Source organism: Fusarium verticillioides, chromosome 5 (assembly GCF_000149555.1).
Source record: "Fusarium verticillioides 7600 chromosome 5, whole genome shotgun sequence".
In the NCBI taxonomy this organism is placed as follows: Eukaryota; Fungi; Ascomycota; class Sordariomycetes; order Hypocreales; family Nectriaceae; genus Fusarium; species Fusarium verticillioides.
Window position 1 is genome coordinate 1937493 of NC_031679.1, and position 19534 is coordinate 1957026.

Consider the following 19534-nt stretch of genomic DNA (forward strand, 5'->3'; position numbering starts at 1 on the left):
GTCTTACGCGGACCTCGGAGATCTAAGCTGCTAAGCTAAGGGAGAGCTCCATGCAGCTTACCCGGCTACGCGGTCAGTTCTAATTGCATGAGTCGTTGAAGGCCGACTTGAGTATGGCTCCGAGGTGCTGCGTAAGGCAATGGCATCCACCTGTCAAGCTATCAAAATCGACAAGAGAAGCTAGCCTGCTAGGTACACTAGGTAGAATACCTAGCTTCTAAGGTACCTAGACTAAGTAGCCAATATGCACGTATTGACAACTCGTGACTTCATTACCCCATCATCACCTCCCCACATTCTTGTTTACTTCTTATTTCCACATCAACTCTTTGTTCCTCTTATCATGCATGGCATAATGTTCACTCGCTTGGGTCCTCAGTGATGTTCGTTAAAGCATGACATCTTCTGTCCAAGCCATCAAATTATGCCACAACTGGAAATATCAAGAGATCATTGGAGACTTGGGAGTTATCTTGGAATCTACCTAATTCGGTTGGTCTTGGTCTTCTTGGCTTCACATGTGCCCGTAAGACGAACGTGGAGAAGCCCGCCTGGTTGGCCAATGCATGCATCGACTCTTTACAACTGACATGATAGTACAGCTCTCGGCTTAGTGAGGTGGAGAAGCACCTAGTTCATTCCCTTCCATGACATCTATGCGAGCCGTGTTGCATCAAGGTTTTGTCTGTTTGGCTGGGGTAATGAGCAGATTGGTATCAGGTAGTAGCAGATTCATTCAGCTGGATATAGTAACGGAGGACTCTGTCTCACCACTACCTGTCATATATCTGTAGTTCCCGTGGATAAACCATATAATCAACGGTGTAATTCTTGAGAGTATGTATCGGCTACAAGGGAAAAAACAGAGTCTGCACTGCCTGGAGAGAGAAACAAACTACTCTACTACAGTGCTCTTGCTGTATTGCCTTCATCTATCTGACCGAGATGCTGATATGGTTGACTTCATTGAACTACATTTCACCATAAGTAGATTACAGAGGGCACTTCTCGTGAGTTGATTTGATACATCTTCGTTCGATATCACCATTGTTTTCCACTGCCAATTAACCATGTCAAGACCAATAACAGACGGAATCAGGTATAAAATATGCCATGGACACCAAACACCATTGCCATGAAAACACAAATCCATGCGTAACTGTCAAGCGCAAACGTGTGACTGTGTTGGGGAGAATAAATGGATTGCTAGGCAGAAAGGATAACCAGTAGCAATTCAGCCCCCCAAAAGACCTCCCGTCCAACTCTTGCTCATCCACTTCCTTCCAATATCCTTGGCCAAGACAAACTCCGTCTCCCAACGATAGAAAGAACACTAATCAGGAAACTCTTGCCCATTCAACTCCCATCTGTTAATCCATTCCAGGTAATGATGTCGAGTTCGTAGAGTTAAGATATATAGTAATGCACCCATCTTGTCCCCTCAACCGGAACCATTCAAACAAAATAAAGCCACGCTTCAGGCATGGACTTAACCCCCAATGAATGACTTGACATCAAAGTTGTAATTTCTTCCCCCGCCCTCATCCATCCTCTGATCATGCTCCTGGTTCTTCTGTTTGCCTCTGCAAGGCTTTTGTTGTAGAATAGCAGATACTTTTGTGTTTTAGTAGGTATAAAGTCGTAATTGTAGCTATTAAATCGGGTACGAGTAGAAAGCGTTTGGACAAGCGAAGAAAGTGTATCCCGGTATGCCCCAGTTCTACTGCGGATAGTAGACCATGCCGGATGTCTGTTGGGGATAGTAGAAGCCGTCAGGGCTGGGTGTCACCATGCCACCCATACCCATGACACTCGGTTGGTAGCCTTGAGGCGCAGGGTAGCCAGAATAGTTGGTAACCGGCGGCAGCTGTGACGCGTCGAAGTAGTAAACCATCCCATTCGCTTCTTGGACCACTAGACTGGACCCGGGAGCAGGGGGTGGGCCGTTGTTAGACATCACAGGCTGCTCGGGCTGATTCTGAGGCGTGAAGCTGCCAGGAGGACCTGGCTGGCTGGGCACAAATGCAGGTGCAGTACTGGACGGTCCCATACTGGGAGTGTTGTAGTTGGGTGGATAATAGTATCCCTGCTGAGGCTGCGCTTGATATGGCTGCTGGTTGTAGTAAGGTTGCTGACCATAAGTGTTTGGCTGGAAAGGAGCAGCATGAATGGCTCTCTCAGGAATCTGAGACAAAGGCGTACCAGTAGAATGCTGAGATGGATAAGACGGCTGGCGAGTATGTGATTCTTGAGGCAGGCCATTAGCCATTTGAATAGGCACCTGCTGGTGGAAGGCCTGCTGATAAGCCTGGGGGCCTTGCGTTAAGGTAGGTGACTCGATATCAGCAACAGATATGTTCTTCTGTGGACGAGGCTGATGCATGGGCAGAGCCGAGGTGGGCCGGTTCTCCTGGAAAGCAGGCTTTTGAGGAAGGGGATATGTCTGAGGTGGTGGCAGATCGTTGATTGATGTCTCCAGTGCGTGAGGTCTCTCGACACTAAAGGCAGGATCGGCTGGCCCATAAGCAGAGGCGGGAGCAGCCATTGACGGGACCATTGTGTTCATTGGCATTTCAGGACGAGGAGCAGGAGGTAGTCGAACAACCGGTCGCGTATTCTCAACAGGGATAGGGGGCCGTGAGATAGCGGAACCTGTGGGCGAAAACATGTAATCACGGTCCACAATGGAAGACCGCCTGCTCATTGCCACGCTAGGAGAATACACGCTGCCATAGTAACTACCTCCAAAAACACTTGTTCGTCTCGAGAAACCACCCATAGAGCCAAAGCCAGAACGAGGTTTTCCTCGCATTCGCTGCTGGTTGGGTCGCATAGCCCGGGGGATGAAGATGAAAGATCTGTCAGCGGCAGGGTAGATATATCGAGGAGGATTGTTGGGTAGCGAGATACGGACGGGTTTGTCCCGACGCAGAGGTGGCCGATGATCGGGGAGCTTGGTATACTGCTTCACGGCAAGACGTGGAATGACAACCGGCCCTGTCATAGACGGAAGGGACACCCGAACCTGTGCGTTACCGATATGCTTCTCAGTGGAGAGAGTGCGGTTGATTGGAGTCGGGTTTGGATCACATGTCGGAATGAAGCCATTTCCGTTGGCTGGGCCCTCCTGTTCCACCATGTGTCGAGGGCGTGCTGGAGGTGCGGGCTCTACGACGGTGTCGTGCATATCATGTGCCCATGGAGAGTTGGTTGTAGGGTCCGCAGGCTGGTGCAATTGGCTATGTATATCAGTATATGGATGAAGTAAGGAATGGGAAGGCATTATCATACTTGATGGGAGCAAAAGGGCCTCCAATACCACCACGGCCACCTCGACCTCGACCTCGACCAAAAGGACGAAATCCATTTGCTGCGGGCCCGGCATGTCTGTGGTCGTGCATAAAGAAGGCACCACGGTTTGGGACGAAAGCTGGGTCCTCATCTCTCTTGCGTTTGTAATCTTCGTGCTCTTGTCGACGTCTGTTTGCAGGAGCAGCAGGTGGCCTGGCGGCTGCTGAGCTCACTACTATGGGGGCAGCAGGAGACTTGCTGGGTGACGGGGCAACGACCTCGTCAAAATGCATCTCCTGTACTGGGGGGGATTGGTCTGTGATGGACAAACCGTGCAGCATCACGTCCGTATCGGTAACAGGCTTGCCGTTCTGGCCGGGGCCGGAACCGGACCCCGACTTATGGCTATGGCCGGCATGCTTGGCAGCGCCATTGACCTTCCTCCTCACATTCGGGGACGTTGGCGAGGCCTCGTCAATGTTGCTGGTATCGCTATCATCTGCAGGATCATTGTCGTCTGTCAGGGAGCCGTCGGTGATGGAATCGTCATCGAGGTCGAGGGTCTCCGGGCCAGCCTCGTCTTCGCCCTCGTCCTCAACACGGCGACGTTGACCGATAAGCTTCCTACGTCGAGGAACAGAGGAAGCCATGATTGCGCAGCGGTGAAGGAGACGGAGGAGCCGACAGAGGGGGCTTCGGAGACTCGATAATATGGGTGCGACGGGGTTTGCGGGTCATACGGCGGCGGAGGCCGGAGAGGGAAAGCGATAGAAACGGTGGGATGACGAAACGATCGATGAGTGATTGATACGCCGAGGGAAACCAGAACCGGCCGGCGGCAGACGATGAAAACAATCCAGAAGCCAGATAATAGATGAAAATAAGTCGTAACGGGCAAAAAAGTGCAACAAGCAAGCAGACGCTAGACGAAGGAACCGATCGAAAACAAGAGAGGGGGATGACAAGAGATGGAAATCGTTATCAGCTCTCAGCCGCGAATGGTTGCAGTTGTAGTAGTCTTTTTTTATAAATAAATAAAAAAAAAAACTGCAAGCACGGGCTTTGTCGTGGATGGAGAGCGAGTCGTCGAGTCGAGTCGAGGCCAGACCAGACGGGACAGGGAACTTGAAGCCGGGCGAGGAGGAAGAGGCGGCGTGCGGAGGATGTGGAGGTGGAGGAGGGAAAAGAGGGAGAGAGAGAAAAGGGAAGGGAAGTTTAATGTAAATCTACAGCAAGTAACCTAGAGGATGGGGGATGGATAACCTAGAGGTAGTTCGACTGGCGGTGGTGATGACTTTTGTCATGTCCCTGTAAGGTAAGTAGGTAAGGATGAATGAATGGTATGGTATGGCTGGGCTGTCCAGTCCAAGAGAAGATTTGCTAAGGCACTGTAAATCGGATCGCCAGAATCCATCTGCTAAGTCAGGTCCTGGTAGCATGGGTCTCCCCAGTCGATGAGGCCCAGCCCCAGAGACAGGCAGCTCATACGCCGCCTATGAGGTGTCGTGGAGGGAGCTACTGAATTGTTACTGATTTGCTGATGGCTTTTCAAGAGCCGAAGTACCACACAGGCTACTCTGTGGTGTACGGTGACATCCATTGGATGTCAGACCAGTGTCTTCTTCAGATACCCCACCACCAGCTTAGTAGTACCTGGCCCAACTTTAGGGTAGGCATCCATCCATACCTAGGTAGTGTGCCTGTAGTTCAGGTTCCATTACTTTCAAGGAAAAGCCATTTGAGACGAGCCCAGGGCTTCCGTGTGGATCCTAACAACTATCGTCTATCCAACACGATCAGCTTGATTCAGATCATCGTGGCATCAACATCGGGAACAGAGACATCTTATGAGCAGCTTGAGATTCGATAGGACTTGGACCCACCGAGCCTGCTTTCATTCCTACCTACTAAGGTACTCCTAGACTTCAACCCAAGTTACTGGGCAACACACCAAACTTTCACCACCACACTCGTCCCGCTTTATGTACCTGCAACCAACTGGAGGCTCAACTCAACACATTAGGTACGCGGCTCACGACTCACGACACGGCCTTGCTGGAGCACCGCAGGATACCATACATAACGTTGGACGAACAAGCATCACCTGATGGAAGTCTGGATTTGGTATCTGCGTCGCCTTTTAGGGTGCCATATCTGCTCTGACTCACTGTCTCAAGAGAAAGCTCCCCCATTATTCCTTGACTACCTACGTAGGTACCTTTCCAGACTCAGTAAGGTAAGGCAAAGCACTAGGTACCTCAGCACGGATGAGGTACTGTAGCTTGGTGTTGTTTGGTTGCCCCATGCCAGCTCCCCAAGATAAGGCGGTCCAGCTACACAGTTGCCAGCCAAGCTTCTCATTCTCACATTCAAGACGTTCGACCAGACCAATCAGCATGATCTACCATCGTCCATTTCAATTGCTGTGCATAGTCTGTACGAATCGGGCAGTTATGCAACAATAACAAACCCTGATCGATTATATACCGAGATCGCAATAGTGGTTACTAAAAACTCATGATATGTCTCACTTCGAGCTGCCCGAAGCTTCAAACTTATCTTTCTATTTTATTGCAGTTTAACACTCATTAGGTGGTCTCTTGGTACAGGGTATGTGTAACACCAAGGTACATCATGATGTTATCAATCAATCAGCTCAGACACGCAGAGAGTAAATCCTTCACATTTACGACATTTATCATTTTTCGAATATGTTCTTTTTGTAATACCTGGTGAAAATACGGATACCGAATCAGGGTTAGAAGACAAGTGGTTGACTGTACATCTAAAACACGGCAGCCCTATCTTACGTTAGTACTAAGACTGGTAATTTTTTGGAAGAGTTTGCTCACCGAGGTAGTGCTCCAGTTTCGTATTTCAAGGTTCATTTTGGCCTTTGATACTTTTGTTATAACAAAGGAAAGAAAACCTCCAAATCAACTGGAAACTTAAATATTCCCCCTCGTTGCGTCAGGCATTCTGTCAAATACCTCATTGAGGCTAGAAAATGTCGTAGAAAACAGTTCTTTATCATCAAGCTGTGAGTTCGATGTAGAAAGCCCGAGAAAATCCAAAATGAAGAATAAGAGAGCGAAGAGTCATCTCAAAAGGGACCAGAAGACAACGAACAGGGATAAGAACCAGAACTAGAACCAAGTTAGCCGGGAGATCAACCTGGCGATCATAGACCCGAGTTGATATCAATTAACCATACACCCCTTGTTGCGTTTCACTAATATCCTGGTAGCACCAAGTACTCATCAAGAAAGTATTCTCGCACAGAATCATGTAGCCGTACAAGGTCACCTGGAGTCGGCAACCAAAATAGCAAGCCTGGATAAAGAAAGTGTATTCTGGCCATACTGGAAAGCAGAGAGAGGCAACACAGACTAACTCCAATGCATAACTGGTCTAGCCACTCAAGAGAGATCTGAGAAGCAATTCTCAGCATATATATAGAGTATGTGTTGGTATATACTGCAGTGACAAGCCTTCCGTGAGCTGTATCCATGCATCATCTCGCCGTTTGAACCAACAGCAGGAAGGGCCACTCGTTGATCTTGCAAGCTCCAACGCAACGCTCGAGGGTATGTTAACATCTGATGGCACCTGAAGAGAGGTGTCGGCCAGCCATGAGATGGTCGAGGCCAAGAGTTGAACTACCTATGTAGGCGAGGTGAGACGAGGTTGATACTTGATGGTCTCTTGCATTGGTCTTCTCAAAGGACTTCGTACCTCACTGTGACCTCCAAGATAAAGCAGGCTCTGGAAACACGGGGTAATTACCTATATACCTCCAAAAGGGCGGGAATATTGTCCCACCCTCGAGAGAGACAAAGATTTCATGCTGACCCTGCGGTCATTGTTGCTAGACTTAGGCTATTACGTGAAATATGGTAAAATGACTCGCAACTGAGCAAACAAGCAATATCTATATCACCAGCAAGGCTGCCAATATCTTCTTAGCCAGAACAACTTCGTGGCGATTGTGTATCATGTGTCAACACTGAAACTCATTCTTCTGCCTCTTATCTTCAACCACCGTGGGGTTACATTTGCTCTCGTTGTTAAAGTCAGACATGTAATTAATGCAGGGAAGCCATCCTCATCCTACATACAGCCACACGGGGGAGAAAGAACGTGGCCTGAATACAATTAGTTCTATTTCATTGCCTTACCTTAGACCTACTGATAGGCCGAGAATAGATACAAAGATCCACCACATGAGGCGTCTGATACTTTCCAACCTACAAATCCCCCTCCCCAGTGTTCACCTCAGTCCAGTCTGGCCCAAAATACCTTGGGAAGCCAAGCATAGAACGTCAGAAACCCTGCCATTCAATTGTAGGTATGTACCCCACGATTTCAACCATCCTCTTCAAGAACCAATCACAGCATAACGCCGGCTGACGCCACCCCCCCTCTATCTTAGCCTCAATCCGGGGTGAAGGGAAGCTCTCCTTCTGTGATAATCTCTTTTTTTTATATTTCTTTTATAGAAGAGAGAACCACCGCAATCGCAATTGGGTCGCAATGGGAAACTCTCGCTTCTCATTCTCCCCACACATACGGGGATGCAGTCCTTTTTACGTTAGCTGTCTGAATCTGGCCTAAGCTGGTGGAAAACGGCGGCATAAGGTAAGGATAGTTAGTAGGTAGTTACCTTAGTTAGGTTGCTTTGAGCTCCGTGACCTCGGCCGTTTAAATTCACTATCAATGCTTCAGTGGGGAATGGATACTACCTTACCTGGAAAGGCGGGGGAACTTGCTCTGCTCTATCATGATATTGGGGATTGAAGCTGAAGAAATCACCTCCATAAAGGCTCATTCCTGGTACTACATAACGTAGACCGATAAGTATAGATACGGTACAGCTCCCGACTTATCTCACAACTTCATGAGACCAATTGATATCAGATACTAGAAAAGATCCAACCTTATCATGAACAGCTTCCCCTCTTTACAGCAACCACCCACTGGGTTTATCTCCAGTGGATCCCACTGTAACGTTTGTAGGAGTTTAACACAGCGCAGGGTAAGAAAACGTGAGGCGTTTATCCTGATGACAAAAAGACTTGGGTAAGTTTAGCATAGCTCGGTGAACGTTTAGTATGCCTTAGATCAGATTGGATATTTCTAACATCTTGGGTCATCGTCAGAGGTTTTCTTGCTCCTTCTAACCTTAGGCGGGGGAGTGACAGAGCCGAGTTCAAAGCGGGGTTCTGGCCTGTGCTACCTTAGCCAAGCCCCATGCGAAGGCGCCAAAAGAGCTCCAGCTCCCTCGTCGAGTTGTCACTCGTTACCCAAATGGAAGCCCATTTTGTCTCCAACAGCGGCTCGTCTGCTCATGACCTAACTAATTCTCTAAAACCCCCTCCACACTCACTCTCTCAGCAATATCCATCCATTCCTCTCGCGCCCAGCTCCCTTTGCGCCGAACATCCTCACCTTTCATAGGTAAGGTAGTCAGTCGATCTCTCCCGTAAACTGCCAGCTTTGGCCCTCGCCATTATCATCATGGCCAACCTCCCATCGCAACATCCCACCCTCTCTCTCCATCTCTCCGACGTCACCCTCACCCCGCTCATCACCTCGGCCTCGTCGCAATCGCACCTCGAATCCCTCACAGCCCTCACTTCAAGCGCCCTCTCCTCCCAGACCGCCGCTCAGCGACTCGGCCTCGGTCGCCCCCAACGTCTCATGGTTGAGTACCCTGATCGTGGGCCTGTCGTAATACACTCATATCTTGATCCTCGCGACGCTGTCGATACAGCTACCAACAACGCTGCTGCGACCGCCTCTAGCCGCCCGGGTTCAGCACCTGGGTCAAGCCACGGCCCCGACTCTAGAGCACCTCGTTCTGAACCTGCGCCGCCCCATGACGACCCGCGATCCGAGGATGCGGCCCCGTTGCTCGTTGGTGTGGTCGTCGCAGGGTCCGCAGATGAAGCGAGAGAAGCCCGCCGCGCATCAACAAGGCTAGAGCGCGTGGGAAGAGAATTTCAAAGGGAGTGGGCTGCTGAGAGCAGTCAAGAGCGCGCAAACGACGAGGGTCAAGAGTGATCAGGCTGCAGAAATACCCACCAGCTGGGGTGGGTGCTTGTCGTTCATATGACATGATGAATTACATTTAAGAAGCGATATAATGCGATGCGATGCGATGCGATGCGATGCGATGCGATACCACCAACCAAAGTGAGGGAACGACATAAAAGTGCTTAGCAAGGACGGGACAAAAGTTTTGGCGCCTTGGATTGTCATCTTGTTCTCTGATGATGCAATCGAGTTTCGATGACACGTGTGATGAGACGGAGAAAAGTCTAGAGAGTAACTATGGGTTTACGTAGAATGCCCTCACACAAGAAAACAGTCTTCGAGGAAGATGGTATTGGGACGAAGGCACACGCAAGCGCATGATTTGACATTTGGGGTGATGATTTCAAGCCAGCAAATGTTGCCTTGACTACATAGATGATTAATCCCCTGACAGGCAGATACCACACATGATATCACAGCGCGAAATGGCTCACTCAAGTCAAGTTATTTGTTCTAAAAGATTCAGTTCCATCTTGTAGTACGTGTCTAAGTTGCTATAAATCCACAAAACCTTGCTCCCAAGTCCATCGCCGTCACTTGCATAATCATTCTGTCCGGGCTGGTATCCTCCCGGTATTTTTATTCTTATCCTTCGTTTCTTTTTGGTCGTTATTATCTTTGATCTAGATGATCTGCTGGAAAGCACGGTTGATAGGGGATCGAATGTTGGGGACGTCCTTCCAGAAGTCGATGGTAGCGACGGCGCGCTTGGCAATGCCCTCAGGGGTGAACTCGAACTTCTACAATGGGGGTTAGTCACATATTTTATCATGTGTAAGCAATCATCGATCAAACTTGCCTTGTAGACATCCTTGTAGGCACCAGAAGCACCGAATCGGTTGATACCGAACTGCTCGTGAGTGTAACGCTCCCAGCCCATAGTGCTCATGACTTCAATGGACAGAGAAGGAATGCCGTCAGGAAGGACGGACAAGCGGTACTCCTTGTCCTGGAGGTCGAAAGCCTCGAAGCAGGGCATGGAGACGATGCGGGCCTTGATGCCCTTGTTATCCTGGAGATACTTGGCAGCATCGACAGCAATGGAAACCTCGGAGCCGGTGGCAACCAGGGTGATGTCGGCACCCTCGACCTCACGCAGGACATAACCACCCTTGGCGGCCTTTTCGATAGTAGAACCCTCGAGTTGAGGAAGGTTCTGTCGGGATAGGGCAATGATGCTAGGAGAGTGCTTGGCGGTCAAGCAGACGTAGTAAGCCCCGCTGGTCTCATTACCGTCGGCAGGTCGCCAGACGAGGCAGTTGGGGAGGGCGCGGAAGTGAGCGAGCGTCTCAATAGGCTGGTGAGTAGGACCATCCTCACCAAGACCAATAGAGTCGTGGGTGGCAACCCAGATGGTGCGAACACGCGAGAGAGCGGACAGACGGACGGAACCGGCAGCGTATGAGACGAAGTTCAAGAAAGTACCGGAGTAGGGCAGGATGGTGCCGTAGGCAGCGAGACCGTTGAGAATGGCACCCATACCGTGCTCACGGACACCGTAGCGGACATATCGGCCAGAGTAGTCACCGAGACCAGTGGACTTGGGCTGGAAGTCGACAGCCTCCTTCCATCGGGTCAGGTTAGAGCCAGTCAAATCGGCGGAACCACCGAAGAGCTCGGGAATGACGCTCTCGACCTTGCTGAGGACGGTCTCGGAGAGCTTTCGCGAGGCAATGGCAGGGTCAGAGGGGGTGTAGACGGGGAGGCTCTTCTCCCAGCCCTCGGGAAGCTCGCCAGACATGCGGCGGACGAGGTCAGCGTGCTCCTTGGGGTACTGCTCCTTGTACTTGGCAAAGAGCTGGTTCCACTCCTGCTCGCGAGCGGCACCTTCAGAAGATCGCTTGCCGTAGAAGTCATAGACCTCCTGGGGAACGGCGAAGCTCTCGTCAGGGTTGAAGCCCCACTTCTCCTTGAGCTGTTTGATATCGTCGGCCTTGAGGGGAGAGCCATGGACACCGTGGGTGCCCTGGTTCTTGGAACCGAAACCAATGGTGGTTCGGAGCTGAATGAGGGTAGGCTTGTCAGTGACGGATTGAGCCTCCTTGATGGCAGCCTCGATGCCGGCAAGATCGTGGTCACCGTCGTCGACCTTGACGACGTGCCAGCCATAGGCCTCGTATCGCTTGGGGACATCCTCAGTGAAGGCCACAGCAGTGTCGCCGTCAATGGTGATCTTGTTGTCGTCCCAGATGGCAATAAGGTTGCCAAGCTGGAGGTGACCAGCCAGAGAGGAAGCCTCGCTGGAGACACCCTCCATCAAGCAGCCATCGCCGAGGAAAGTGTAAGTGTAGTTGTTGACAAGAGGGAAACCGTCCTTGTTGAAGACAGCTCCGGTATGAGCCTGGGCAATGGCCAGACCAACAGCGTTGGAGATACCCTGGCCGAGGGGACCAGTGGTGACCTCAACACCGGGAGTATCGTGAGCCTCGGGGTGACCGGGAGTGCGGCTGTCAACGGACTGCGGAATGTGTGAGCAAGCAAAGATTAGAGCTAGAGTGAGCTACATACTCGGAAAGCCTTCAAGTCATCGATGCTGAGATCGTAGCCGAAAAGGTGGAGGAGAGCATACTGAAGCATGCAGCCGTGTCCGTTGCTGAGGCGCAAAAGGGTCAGTCATGGGCACATTTATTTACGTGTAAAACAAGACAAAACTTACGAGAGGACGAAGCGGTCACGGTTCAACCAGTCGGGGTTCTTGGGGTTGAAGTTGAGGAACTTGTTGAACAGGACGTGGGCAACGGGGGCCATTCCCCTGTGACGACAATGTCAGTGTGTTGTTCTCATCGCTCAGTTCATCGAAGGGTGGTGAAACTTACATGGGAGCACCAGGGTGTCCCGAGTTGCTGTGAGCAGTCGCATCGGCCTGTTGACAGCTCGTTAGTACTCATGTTGTTCCCGGGGGGGGGGGTTCATAGTGAGGGTATTGAGAAGCTGGTAGGTCAATGGAGCACAGCAAATCCAAGGACAACAGCTATGAGGCCAAGTAGTAGAGTTCTCTTGAGAATACTGTCCTCATCACATTGTTGCGCGTCTCGTGTCTCATCTCTCATAGTAAAATGGCGGGGCAGCCGTGGCGGGGTAATAAAAGCCAATTCAGCTGCGCAGAGCTCGAGAGAAACGACAACAAAGTAAAGCATAGCAAAGTAAAGTAAAAGGAGGGAAGCTTACCGCAAGGACACGGATGGTGTTGATGGCCTTCTGATCAATCTCGCCGTAACCCATTTTGAATATGTATATGAGTATTTGGTTGTATGGAGGAGAAGAAAGGAAGAGGAAAGGAGGAAAAAAAGAAGAAGAAGGAGAGGGTGAGGTAGAATGACGGAAAGATAAACGGAGCCAGCACCTTGCCTTGCCTTGCCTTGCCATCCACGTCTGACGTCTACCTACGATGCTCCCGTCTTCGCTCTACAGTACTAGCACCTACCTACCTAAGGTACCTTACCTTACAGTACCTTTACAGTGGAGGGTGGAGGGGTCGTGTCATGAATTGTTTAGTGGTCCCCATTTTTCTCTACCAAAAATTCGACCGGGCGATATCCCGCGAAGGTGTTGCTACATGATACGAAATGAGGTATAGTACATACTGATTGATGTTTCCTAGGATACACGATGTTACCGATAGAATTGAATATCAAAGTTCAAGGTATTCAGCTCTCACCGAGAAGTATAGTGATGACTACCTACATAGGAAGTCCCCCTCATTCCTCTCATGATGGATGTCTAATGCCCACCTTGGGCAGCCGAAGCTCTACCTACCCAAGACGTCAAAAGTTTCATTGCCTGTTGCATCCATAGATACCCTAGTATGTACTGTACTTTGTTGAATCGGCCTCCCCAAAACAGGTAAGCCGCCATATTCACCTTGAGAATCATGACCCAAAACTCAGATTCAAGCTCACCAAATACAGAGCGTCCGCTCCCTCCGCCGAAACGAGGTCAGTGTGGCCGGCGACACGCCGAGTGGAGTACCCGGTGGGGGACAGTTTTGGGCTGTAGGGGAGGATGAGCCAGTGACGCCAGGGCGCCCAGGGTGCTCAGGGTGCTCCTCCCCGCTGTAACTGCAGCTTGCACCTCCCATCTCGTGAGAGCTGTTGACACGGGCTGAGGCTTGTTGGCTTGATAATGAATACTAATGCAATTCAATTAGACTTAGTCACGGCCCTGGCTTGCCCAAAGCCCATTCATAAGCACCGGATCTACTGCGTGCTCCGGATGGACCCAATAATTAGGTTGACTCTCAGCAACTTCGTTGATCTTGGAGGTCCTCACTTGTGGACCCTACTTTTCGTCAGCATGAACCCCATGGCTTCCAATGGATGGATTGGATCTCCATAGTTAACAGCGGCACTTGGACTTTAAAAGTGGCCATTGGAACAAATAGGATCATCGCTATCTGCTGTGACGTCGATTTGGCCACTTCGTCATTGCCAGAAAGATTCTTCTGTTGGCATCTTCTTGGCCATGATGTTAAATTTTCATGTCAGCCACAGTGAGATGGTTGCAAGTAATGGAGGTCAGGGTCAGGTAAGGAAAGGTAATAAACACCAGATATTGGCGCCGCTGACTACCTAGGTAGCCAAATGATTCCACGCCATATATTTCCCTCAGTCCAAAACCGCAATAGCTCCCGTGTTTCGTCCTTGAGTCTGATCAAATTAACCGGCCTGAATCGAAATAGGCAAAAAGTATCCAGACGGGCGGACAATCTAGAAACTCGAGAGACTCAATTGAATTGGTACGCCTAAAAGACACCCCCACGAGGGGTTCTAGAGGGGCAACTCCGATCGCTCTCAGGTGTTGAGTCGTTTCGGATACCATGCCGTACCAGTTAGTTTAACAGGTGCGCTTATTAATGAGAGGATCAAAGGTCGGACGGATCAGGATCAAAAGTCACGATGTGCTTTATCCGCGTTGAGCGAGCTAACCTGGGTGACATATCCGACTCGGGCTGTTTTGGGGGTAAATATTTAATTGATGGGGAGCGATGGTCGGAGAGAAAACAACCAAGCTGTTCTCTCATCTTCCGAAAGGTGTGGTAGAGGCAGCACCCTTGAAACCAATGAGCAAAGGGATGAACTATGTTGGTGTTTATTATCAATGATGCCGTAACTGCTGATGAATGATATGATGTTTCTATGTAAGAGCTCCGGCCCCGAGTGAAAACTCTCCGTAGCGGCCGGCCACCATGACCAACTAACTCTCTGTGATAGACAGAATGCGATATGATAATATTCACGAGATTGATTGCTAACACGACAATGAATGCATTATCCAGCCCCGTACCCCGAATAGCCGGCATATCCATCCATCCTCGTCCCTCAAGGGAAGAAATGGAAATTACCTACTCCGTACGTACTACCAGTAACCTTACCTAAGGTATCCGTAGGGCGGCCATGATTCCAAAGTGGGGGTTTTCGACCTTATCGGTAAACTATGTCCGATCTTTTTCTCCCAGTATCAATCAATCGATCAATCAATCAATCCAACCACCAACAGACGGACGATATCTACGATATTGGTATTACCCACCAAACCAATACAGCCAATGAGCTAGCACCAGGTGCAGGTGAAGAGAAATGGTCAAGAAAACGGGCCCCTCCAAGAAGACTGCTCCTCCAAAGCAAAATTCCAGTTCAAAGCAGAGCTCCAAGAAATCGCCTGTCCTGCTAGAAACTTCTTCACCAGCCCTACAAAGTGAAGAGCAGCAGCAGCGTCTTCTTAATATCTTCTCAAGTGCTTTCAGCAATGTTCTGACTTCAGCTGATTTCTCAAGGTTGCTTCAGGAGATAAAGCAAGCCTTGTTTAATCGAGAATTCGCTGCCGCTTTCGGGAGAGAAGACTACCTCGAAGCCTATGCTGCTCGATGGAGCCCCACGCGAGCATTATGCTATGCTGCTGTGTTTCTCAGTATCAAGAAGCACCTTGACGGGATTTTGATTTCCAAGGAAGAGACGAAGGATGACACAAGTATCACCAAGGAGCGCTCAGTATCACATAAAGAGATCACTGAATCAACCCAGGATGATGCAAATGACAAGCTTGAAGGGGCTGAACTAGAAACCTTTCAGGATCTCAAACTTGACAGTACCTCTCCTCGGCGCAGTGCCACTCTTCGAATGTTGTCCGTAGGCGGCTGTGCAGCTGAGCATGTTGCCTTTGCCTCTTACCTCCAGACAACTGCTACAGATGGCCATCTGACCCTTCTCGATTCGGGCCCATGGACGACGGTCATTTCTCTTCTCGAATCCATTACCGTCAATCCTCCGCCTATTTCAAAATATGCATCCACAGCACGCCAGGCGGCCAATCACTCACTGCTGGAAAAGAATCAACTTTCACTGGACGTGGTCCAGCGAGATGTCCTGGATCTTGACATGGACTCCCTTTCAGCGCAATGTGCCAATGGCAGAGTACCAATCATCTTGACTCTGCTCTTCACACTCAATGAGCTGTACACAACAGCAGGTATCGGCAAGACGACCAAGTTTCTTAAGAATCTTGGGCAGGTCCTAGCATCTGATAGCTTGGTCCTCGTAGTGGACAGCCCAGGAAGCTATTCGGAGGCAGCTTTGGGTAAAGAGAAGAAGAGATATCCTATGCAATGGCTTCTCGATCACACCCTCATAGAAACCGAGACGCCTGGATACTCCTGGGAAAAACTACAGTCGGACGACTCCATCTGGTTTCGTCTTCCAGAAGGCTTGTCTTATCCAATCCCGCTCGAGAATATGCGCTACCAGATGCACTTGTACCGCTTACAGAAGCCATGATTTGAGGAAAACAACAGCTGGAGAATTATCGTGATATCTATGGTCTGCATTATTTATAACGTATTATATGGGGATAGATCGTTTATGCTGCTTCTTTGATGGCGGGATCTATCAAGCCCACACCATCTTCTTGAGTGAGTGTCCTAGCTGTTCTAACAGCCCTGTGTTCTTCTTGGCCTCCTCTAGAGAAATGATGGGGCCGGTCTCGATAAGCCTCTTCCTCTCTTCGCCCGGATGCTCCGCCTGTCTCTCCAGCGCCAGCCGCTCAATGTCACCGCAAATGGTGGAAACCTGCTGAGTCTCTGTCTGCGTAGGGCCATCATCGCCCACAATAGCGACAGAGGAATCCACATTTGTCGCCTTGAAGACCAGGCGGCGAACGCTCGGTGACGAAGCAGACGAGGATTTACTGGTAAGCAAGTTGGCTAGGCTGGCGGGAATGCTGGCATCCTTTTGTTCGGTAGCAATCTCCTCACCTGTCATCTCGCCGCGACTTGAAAAGGTTCGCGTGTTGGTCCTGCGGATGTCACTCTTGCCAGGGCTATATGTCACCACAAAGCCGGCATTCCTAATCTCGTCGATGTGGGAAAGGGAGATGGTGGATGTAATATAAGTGCCGTACTTGATGCCTGTGATGCTATCGAGCTCGACACGCTCAAAGGATGATACCTTGTCAGACTTCCAGTCAAAACGGCATGAATAGAGAGCTGCATCTGTCAATAACAGAACAACCTCTTCGAGCGGCCAGGACTTGATAGCATCAGGTGTAGTAGGACTCAGGAGAACCCAGCCGCCGTGGAACTCTTCCTTCTCATCGGCTATGACTCGCTTCTGGCATAATTCGACGGCCAGTTCTCTCATCTTGATGACGGATACCGCTGGATCCTTCGTCATCATGTCACTCTCAAACTCTTCGAAGATTTTGGCTGTTACGTTGCCGAGGAGGAAATCAATGGCTGCTTGGCTGAAGTAGTCGTTGACCATGCTGACTTGGTTAGCAAGAGGTTGAGCCGTCAAGAAGGGGGAATTGGAATACATACCCACTATAGTATCTAGCAAGACCGAGACCCAAATCATTCAACGCACCACGATAATCTCTCTTCCGCGTTCTTGTGTAGTCGCCCTTCATGGCTGCTGTCGATGCGTACTGTTTTGACACAGCGTCGCCATTGTCCGCCCAGAGGGTGTTGAACCAAGCAGTCACTTGATCAGATTGCGCGCTCATGTCAAACCCTTCCTCCTTGAGTTGAACTTCCAGCATATGCTTTGCGAATGAACTCTGGCAGACGTTGGTTCGGTCAAGGCAGTCCATACAGTTGGTTCGGAAAACACCTTGCTGTCGAGCCAATTGCTTCCCGTCCGCTTGAACAGTGCTCCCAAAGCCCTCGATCTTGTCCCTCAACTGATCTAACAGCATGCTGACATTCTCAAACTTCATGCCTCTACAAGCAGCATGGAAATCAAACCATTCGAAAGGTATCTTTTGATCTTCGCTGGCATTCTTGTTGATTTCTTCCACGGCTGTCTCATATGCAGAACCGATGATGGACTCGACCCCATGCTTTTCGACGAGATTGATTATCTGCAAGTGGCCATAATTCCTGGAAAGACTTTCGAAATGACTGCGGCACGCAGCTTGATTGGCCTCCTCGGAGTGTTGCCGAATAGGAGTAGGTTTGAAAGCATATGGCGACTGTGTGAAGAATAGGGGAATGCTTCCCCTAACCTGCAGAAATGAGTATATCTTTGAAGATGGGTCCCACGTTGGTGTGGAAAGAAGCTGTTCGGTTTCAACCATATTCGCAACAAAACCATCCTGATCAATGCCACGACGCAGATACCGCAGGCCAGCTCGTTTTGTGGACCGGCGCGATATCACAGTGATTAGATACTTTCTTTCCGAAGAGCGAAGGTCTATGGATGCCCTGGAACTTAGCATTTGTGGAGAAGCTGGCAGCTCTTTTGAAGATGAAAGATTGGAGAGTTCGACGGAATCCTTGCCGGTATCATCGCTCTGGGGAGGCTGACTATCGACGATGAAGGCCCTCTGTCCAACAAATCCTTGAATCACCGGCAATGCTAGAGAATCTTGTCCGCTTGATAGGAAAGGTTTCATGAGATTCCGGTTCCAAAAGAAGACCTCGTCTGCCTGGCTGTGGAGAGGGCGCTCGCTGTTCGGGGGTATCGATCCGTCACTGAGAGAGCGAGTGAGGTCGACGTCGTAAGAGAAGTAGAAACTCCGCGATGAACCAAAGAGAACATGGGCGGTTCGCAAAAGTTTTGGCAATAATTCGGGCTCTTTGGGCACGACCTTATCGAGCTTCTCTTGTGTATCCTCTGAGGACGACTCAGTCGCAGGAGCATTGGTTTCTGGAACCCTGGATGAATTGCTCAAACCCATATTCCTCTTTTGATCCAGAGTCCAGCCACTTCGGCTGAACCAACGTTGGGCAAAGCGCCCGTAGCTGCCCCTCCTGCGAATGACATCTTCAGCGACACGGCTTCTAGCCGACCCAGGCCTTGCATCTTCGTCCTCAACAACGGCGTCTTCTACTTCGTCTGACGTTCTTGAGGGCAGTTCAACATCTTCATCGCTGCTATCACTCTCGTTCCCTGAGTCTTGTGCTTGGCGTGACAGGTGGCCCGAGGTCTTCCTTATTGATTCTTCAGCGCTAGCCTTGGATGTGCATGGTGTAAGGGCGACTTCGGTAACGACATAGATGGGGTGGCCGCAGATTTGTGCGACTTGTTGGCGCCGTGTAATAGTCACAAGATAATTCAACTTCGAGACTGCAATAATGCCTACAGTTGTCGCGTCCGTCAGTCTCGAGTCTTACATGCCATAAGCGCGGGGCCATGCCGTGTCATACCAATCACTCCAAAAGCTTCAAAAGAAGAATCTGGCTTAGAATCATCAGGGACATGTTCACGCGGAACATGAGAGATTGAGGCGTCGCCATATTTGAGTCGAACTGGCTGAAAAGGTCGTTGGCCTTTGGAAGAGAGTGGCTGTATTATAAGCCCATCTATCGCTGCGCAGATGAGGAGCTTGCGAGCAATGGATGGCATTGTGCGGGGGGCACGTAGTTCTTATCGGCGGCACTTGGTAGGCATTCAAGGATGAATCCAGGGAAGCAATATCAGGAATTGGCGATCTAAAAAGAATAGACACAGACGAGACAGGTTACGAAGAAGCTGCAGGAGGAATTGGGGCAAGCTGCAGCTCACCCGAGAGACGGAAAGGATCGAATCGAGCGGCTATTACTAGGTACACTTAATATGACCGCATCAGTTCACTCAATTTTTTTTGGTGGTGGAGACGTCATAGCCTGGCATTTCACTGCATCCGTTAGAGCATAGCGCGGAATAGCCACCGA

General features: G+C 50.1%; 5 protein-coding genes across 7 annotated transcripts; 2 read left to right on the forward strand and 3 right to left on the reverse strand.

Moving 5' to 3' along the window:
• Positions 1-844: 844 nt before the first annotated feature.
• On the reverse strand, positions 845-4677 carry FVEG_02782 (hypothetical protein). The gene is made up of 2 exons (XM_018890251.1): positions 3292-4677; positions 845-3239 (listed from the first exon to the last, which is right to left on the reverse strand). The coding sequence occupies exons 1-2, from the start codon at positions 3939-3941 to the stop codon at positions 1721-1723; spliced, it is 2169 nt and encodes a 722-aa protein (XP_018746535.1). The 5' UTR covers positions 3942-4677; the 3' UTR covers positions 845-1720.
• Positions 4678-8470: 3793 nt separating this feature from the next.
• On the forward strand, positions 8471-9856 carry FVEG_02781 (hypothetical protein). The gene has a single exon (XM_018890250.1). The coding sequence runs from the start codon at positions 8809-8811 to the stop codon at positions 9352-9354; it is 546 nt and encodes a 181-aa protein (XP_018746534.1). The 5' UTR covers positions 8471-8808; the 3' UTR covers positions 9355-9856.
• Positions 9590-12834, reverse strand: FVEG_02780 (transketolase). The gene is made up of 6 exons (XM_018890249.1): positions 12556-12834; positions 12204-12250; positions 12044-12139; positions 11896-11980; positions 10187-11845; positions 9590-10127 (listed from the first exon to the last, which is right to left on the reverse strand). Exons 1-6 carry the CDS (start codon positions 12751-12753, stop codon positions 10011-10013), a joined length of 2202 nt encoding a protein of 733 aa, XP_018746533.1. The 5' UTR covers positions 12754-12834; the 3' UTR covers positions 9590-10010.
• A 731-nt stretch (positions 12835-13565) lies between these two features.
• Positions 13566-19489, forward strand: FVEG_02779 (hypothetical protein). 3 transcript variants are annotated; one of them, XM_018890248.1, is made up of 3 exons: positions 13575-13911; positions 13964-14524; positions 14598-19489. In XM_018890248.1, exon 3 carries the CDS (start codon positions 14964-14966, stop codon positions 16155-16157), a length of 1194 nt encoding a protein of 397 aa, XP_018746531.1. In that variant the 5' UTR covers positions 13575-13911; positions 13964-14524; positions 14598-14963; the 3' UTR covers positions 16158-19489. The 3 variants fall into 3 exon arrangements, with proteins under 3 accessions (XP_018746529.1, XP_018746531.1, XP_018746530.1); XM_018890246.1 differs by having other exon boundaries at positions 13566-13911; positions 13964-19489; XM_018890247.1 differs by having other exon boundaries at positions 13575-14524.
• On the reverse strand, positions 16269-19226 carry FVEG_02778 (hypothetical protein; the record flags this gene model as incomplete). Its single annotated transcript, XM_018890245.1, has 3 exons — positions 16269-17142; positions 17198-18959; positions 19028-19226. 3 exons carry the CDS (start codon positions 19224-19226, stop codon positions 16269-16271), a joined length of 2835 nt encoding a protein of 944 aa, XP_018746532.1.
• Positions 19490-19534: the final 45 nt, after the last annotated feature.

What these genes read in the sequence shown, in the direction of transcription:
- FVEG_02782 (XM_018890251.1), bottom strand. Translation starts at nt 3,941, where the DNA reads ATGGCTTCCTCTGTTCCTCGACGTAGGAAGCTTATCGGTCAACGTCGC. An exon ending in GGCCCTTTTGCTCCCATCAA is followed by an intron (nt 3,240 to 3,291) that starts GTATGATAATGC and finishes TGATATACATAG; the next exon opens with CCAATTGCACCAGCCTGCGG.
- FVEG_02781 (XM_018890250.1), top strand. Translation starts at nt 8,809, where the DNA reads ATGGCCAACCTCCCATCGCAACATCCCACCCTCTCTCTCCATCTCTCC.
- FVEG_02779 (XM_018890246.1), top strand. Translation starts at nt 14,964, where the DNA reads ATGGTCAAGAAAACGGGCCCCTCCAAGAAGACTGCTCCTCCAAAGCAA.
- FVEG_02780 (XM_018890249.1), bottom strand. Translation starts at nt 12,753, where the DNA reads ATGGCAAGGCAAGGCAAGGCAAGGTGCTGGCTCCGTTTATCTTTCCGT. An exon ending in CGTGACCGCTTCGTCCTCTC is followed by an intron (nt 11,981 to 12,043) that starts GTAAGTTTTGTC and finishes TTTGCGCCTCAG; the next exon opens with CAACGGACACGGCTGCATGC. An exon ending in ATGACTTGAAGGCTTTCCGA is followed by an intron (nt 11,846 to 11,895) that starts GTATGTAGCTCA and finishes CACATTCCGCAG; the next exon opens with TCCGTTGACAGCCGCACTCC.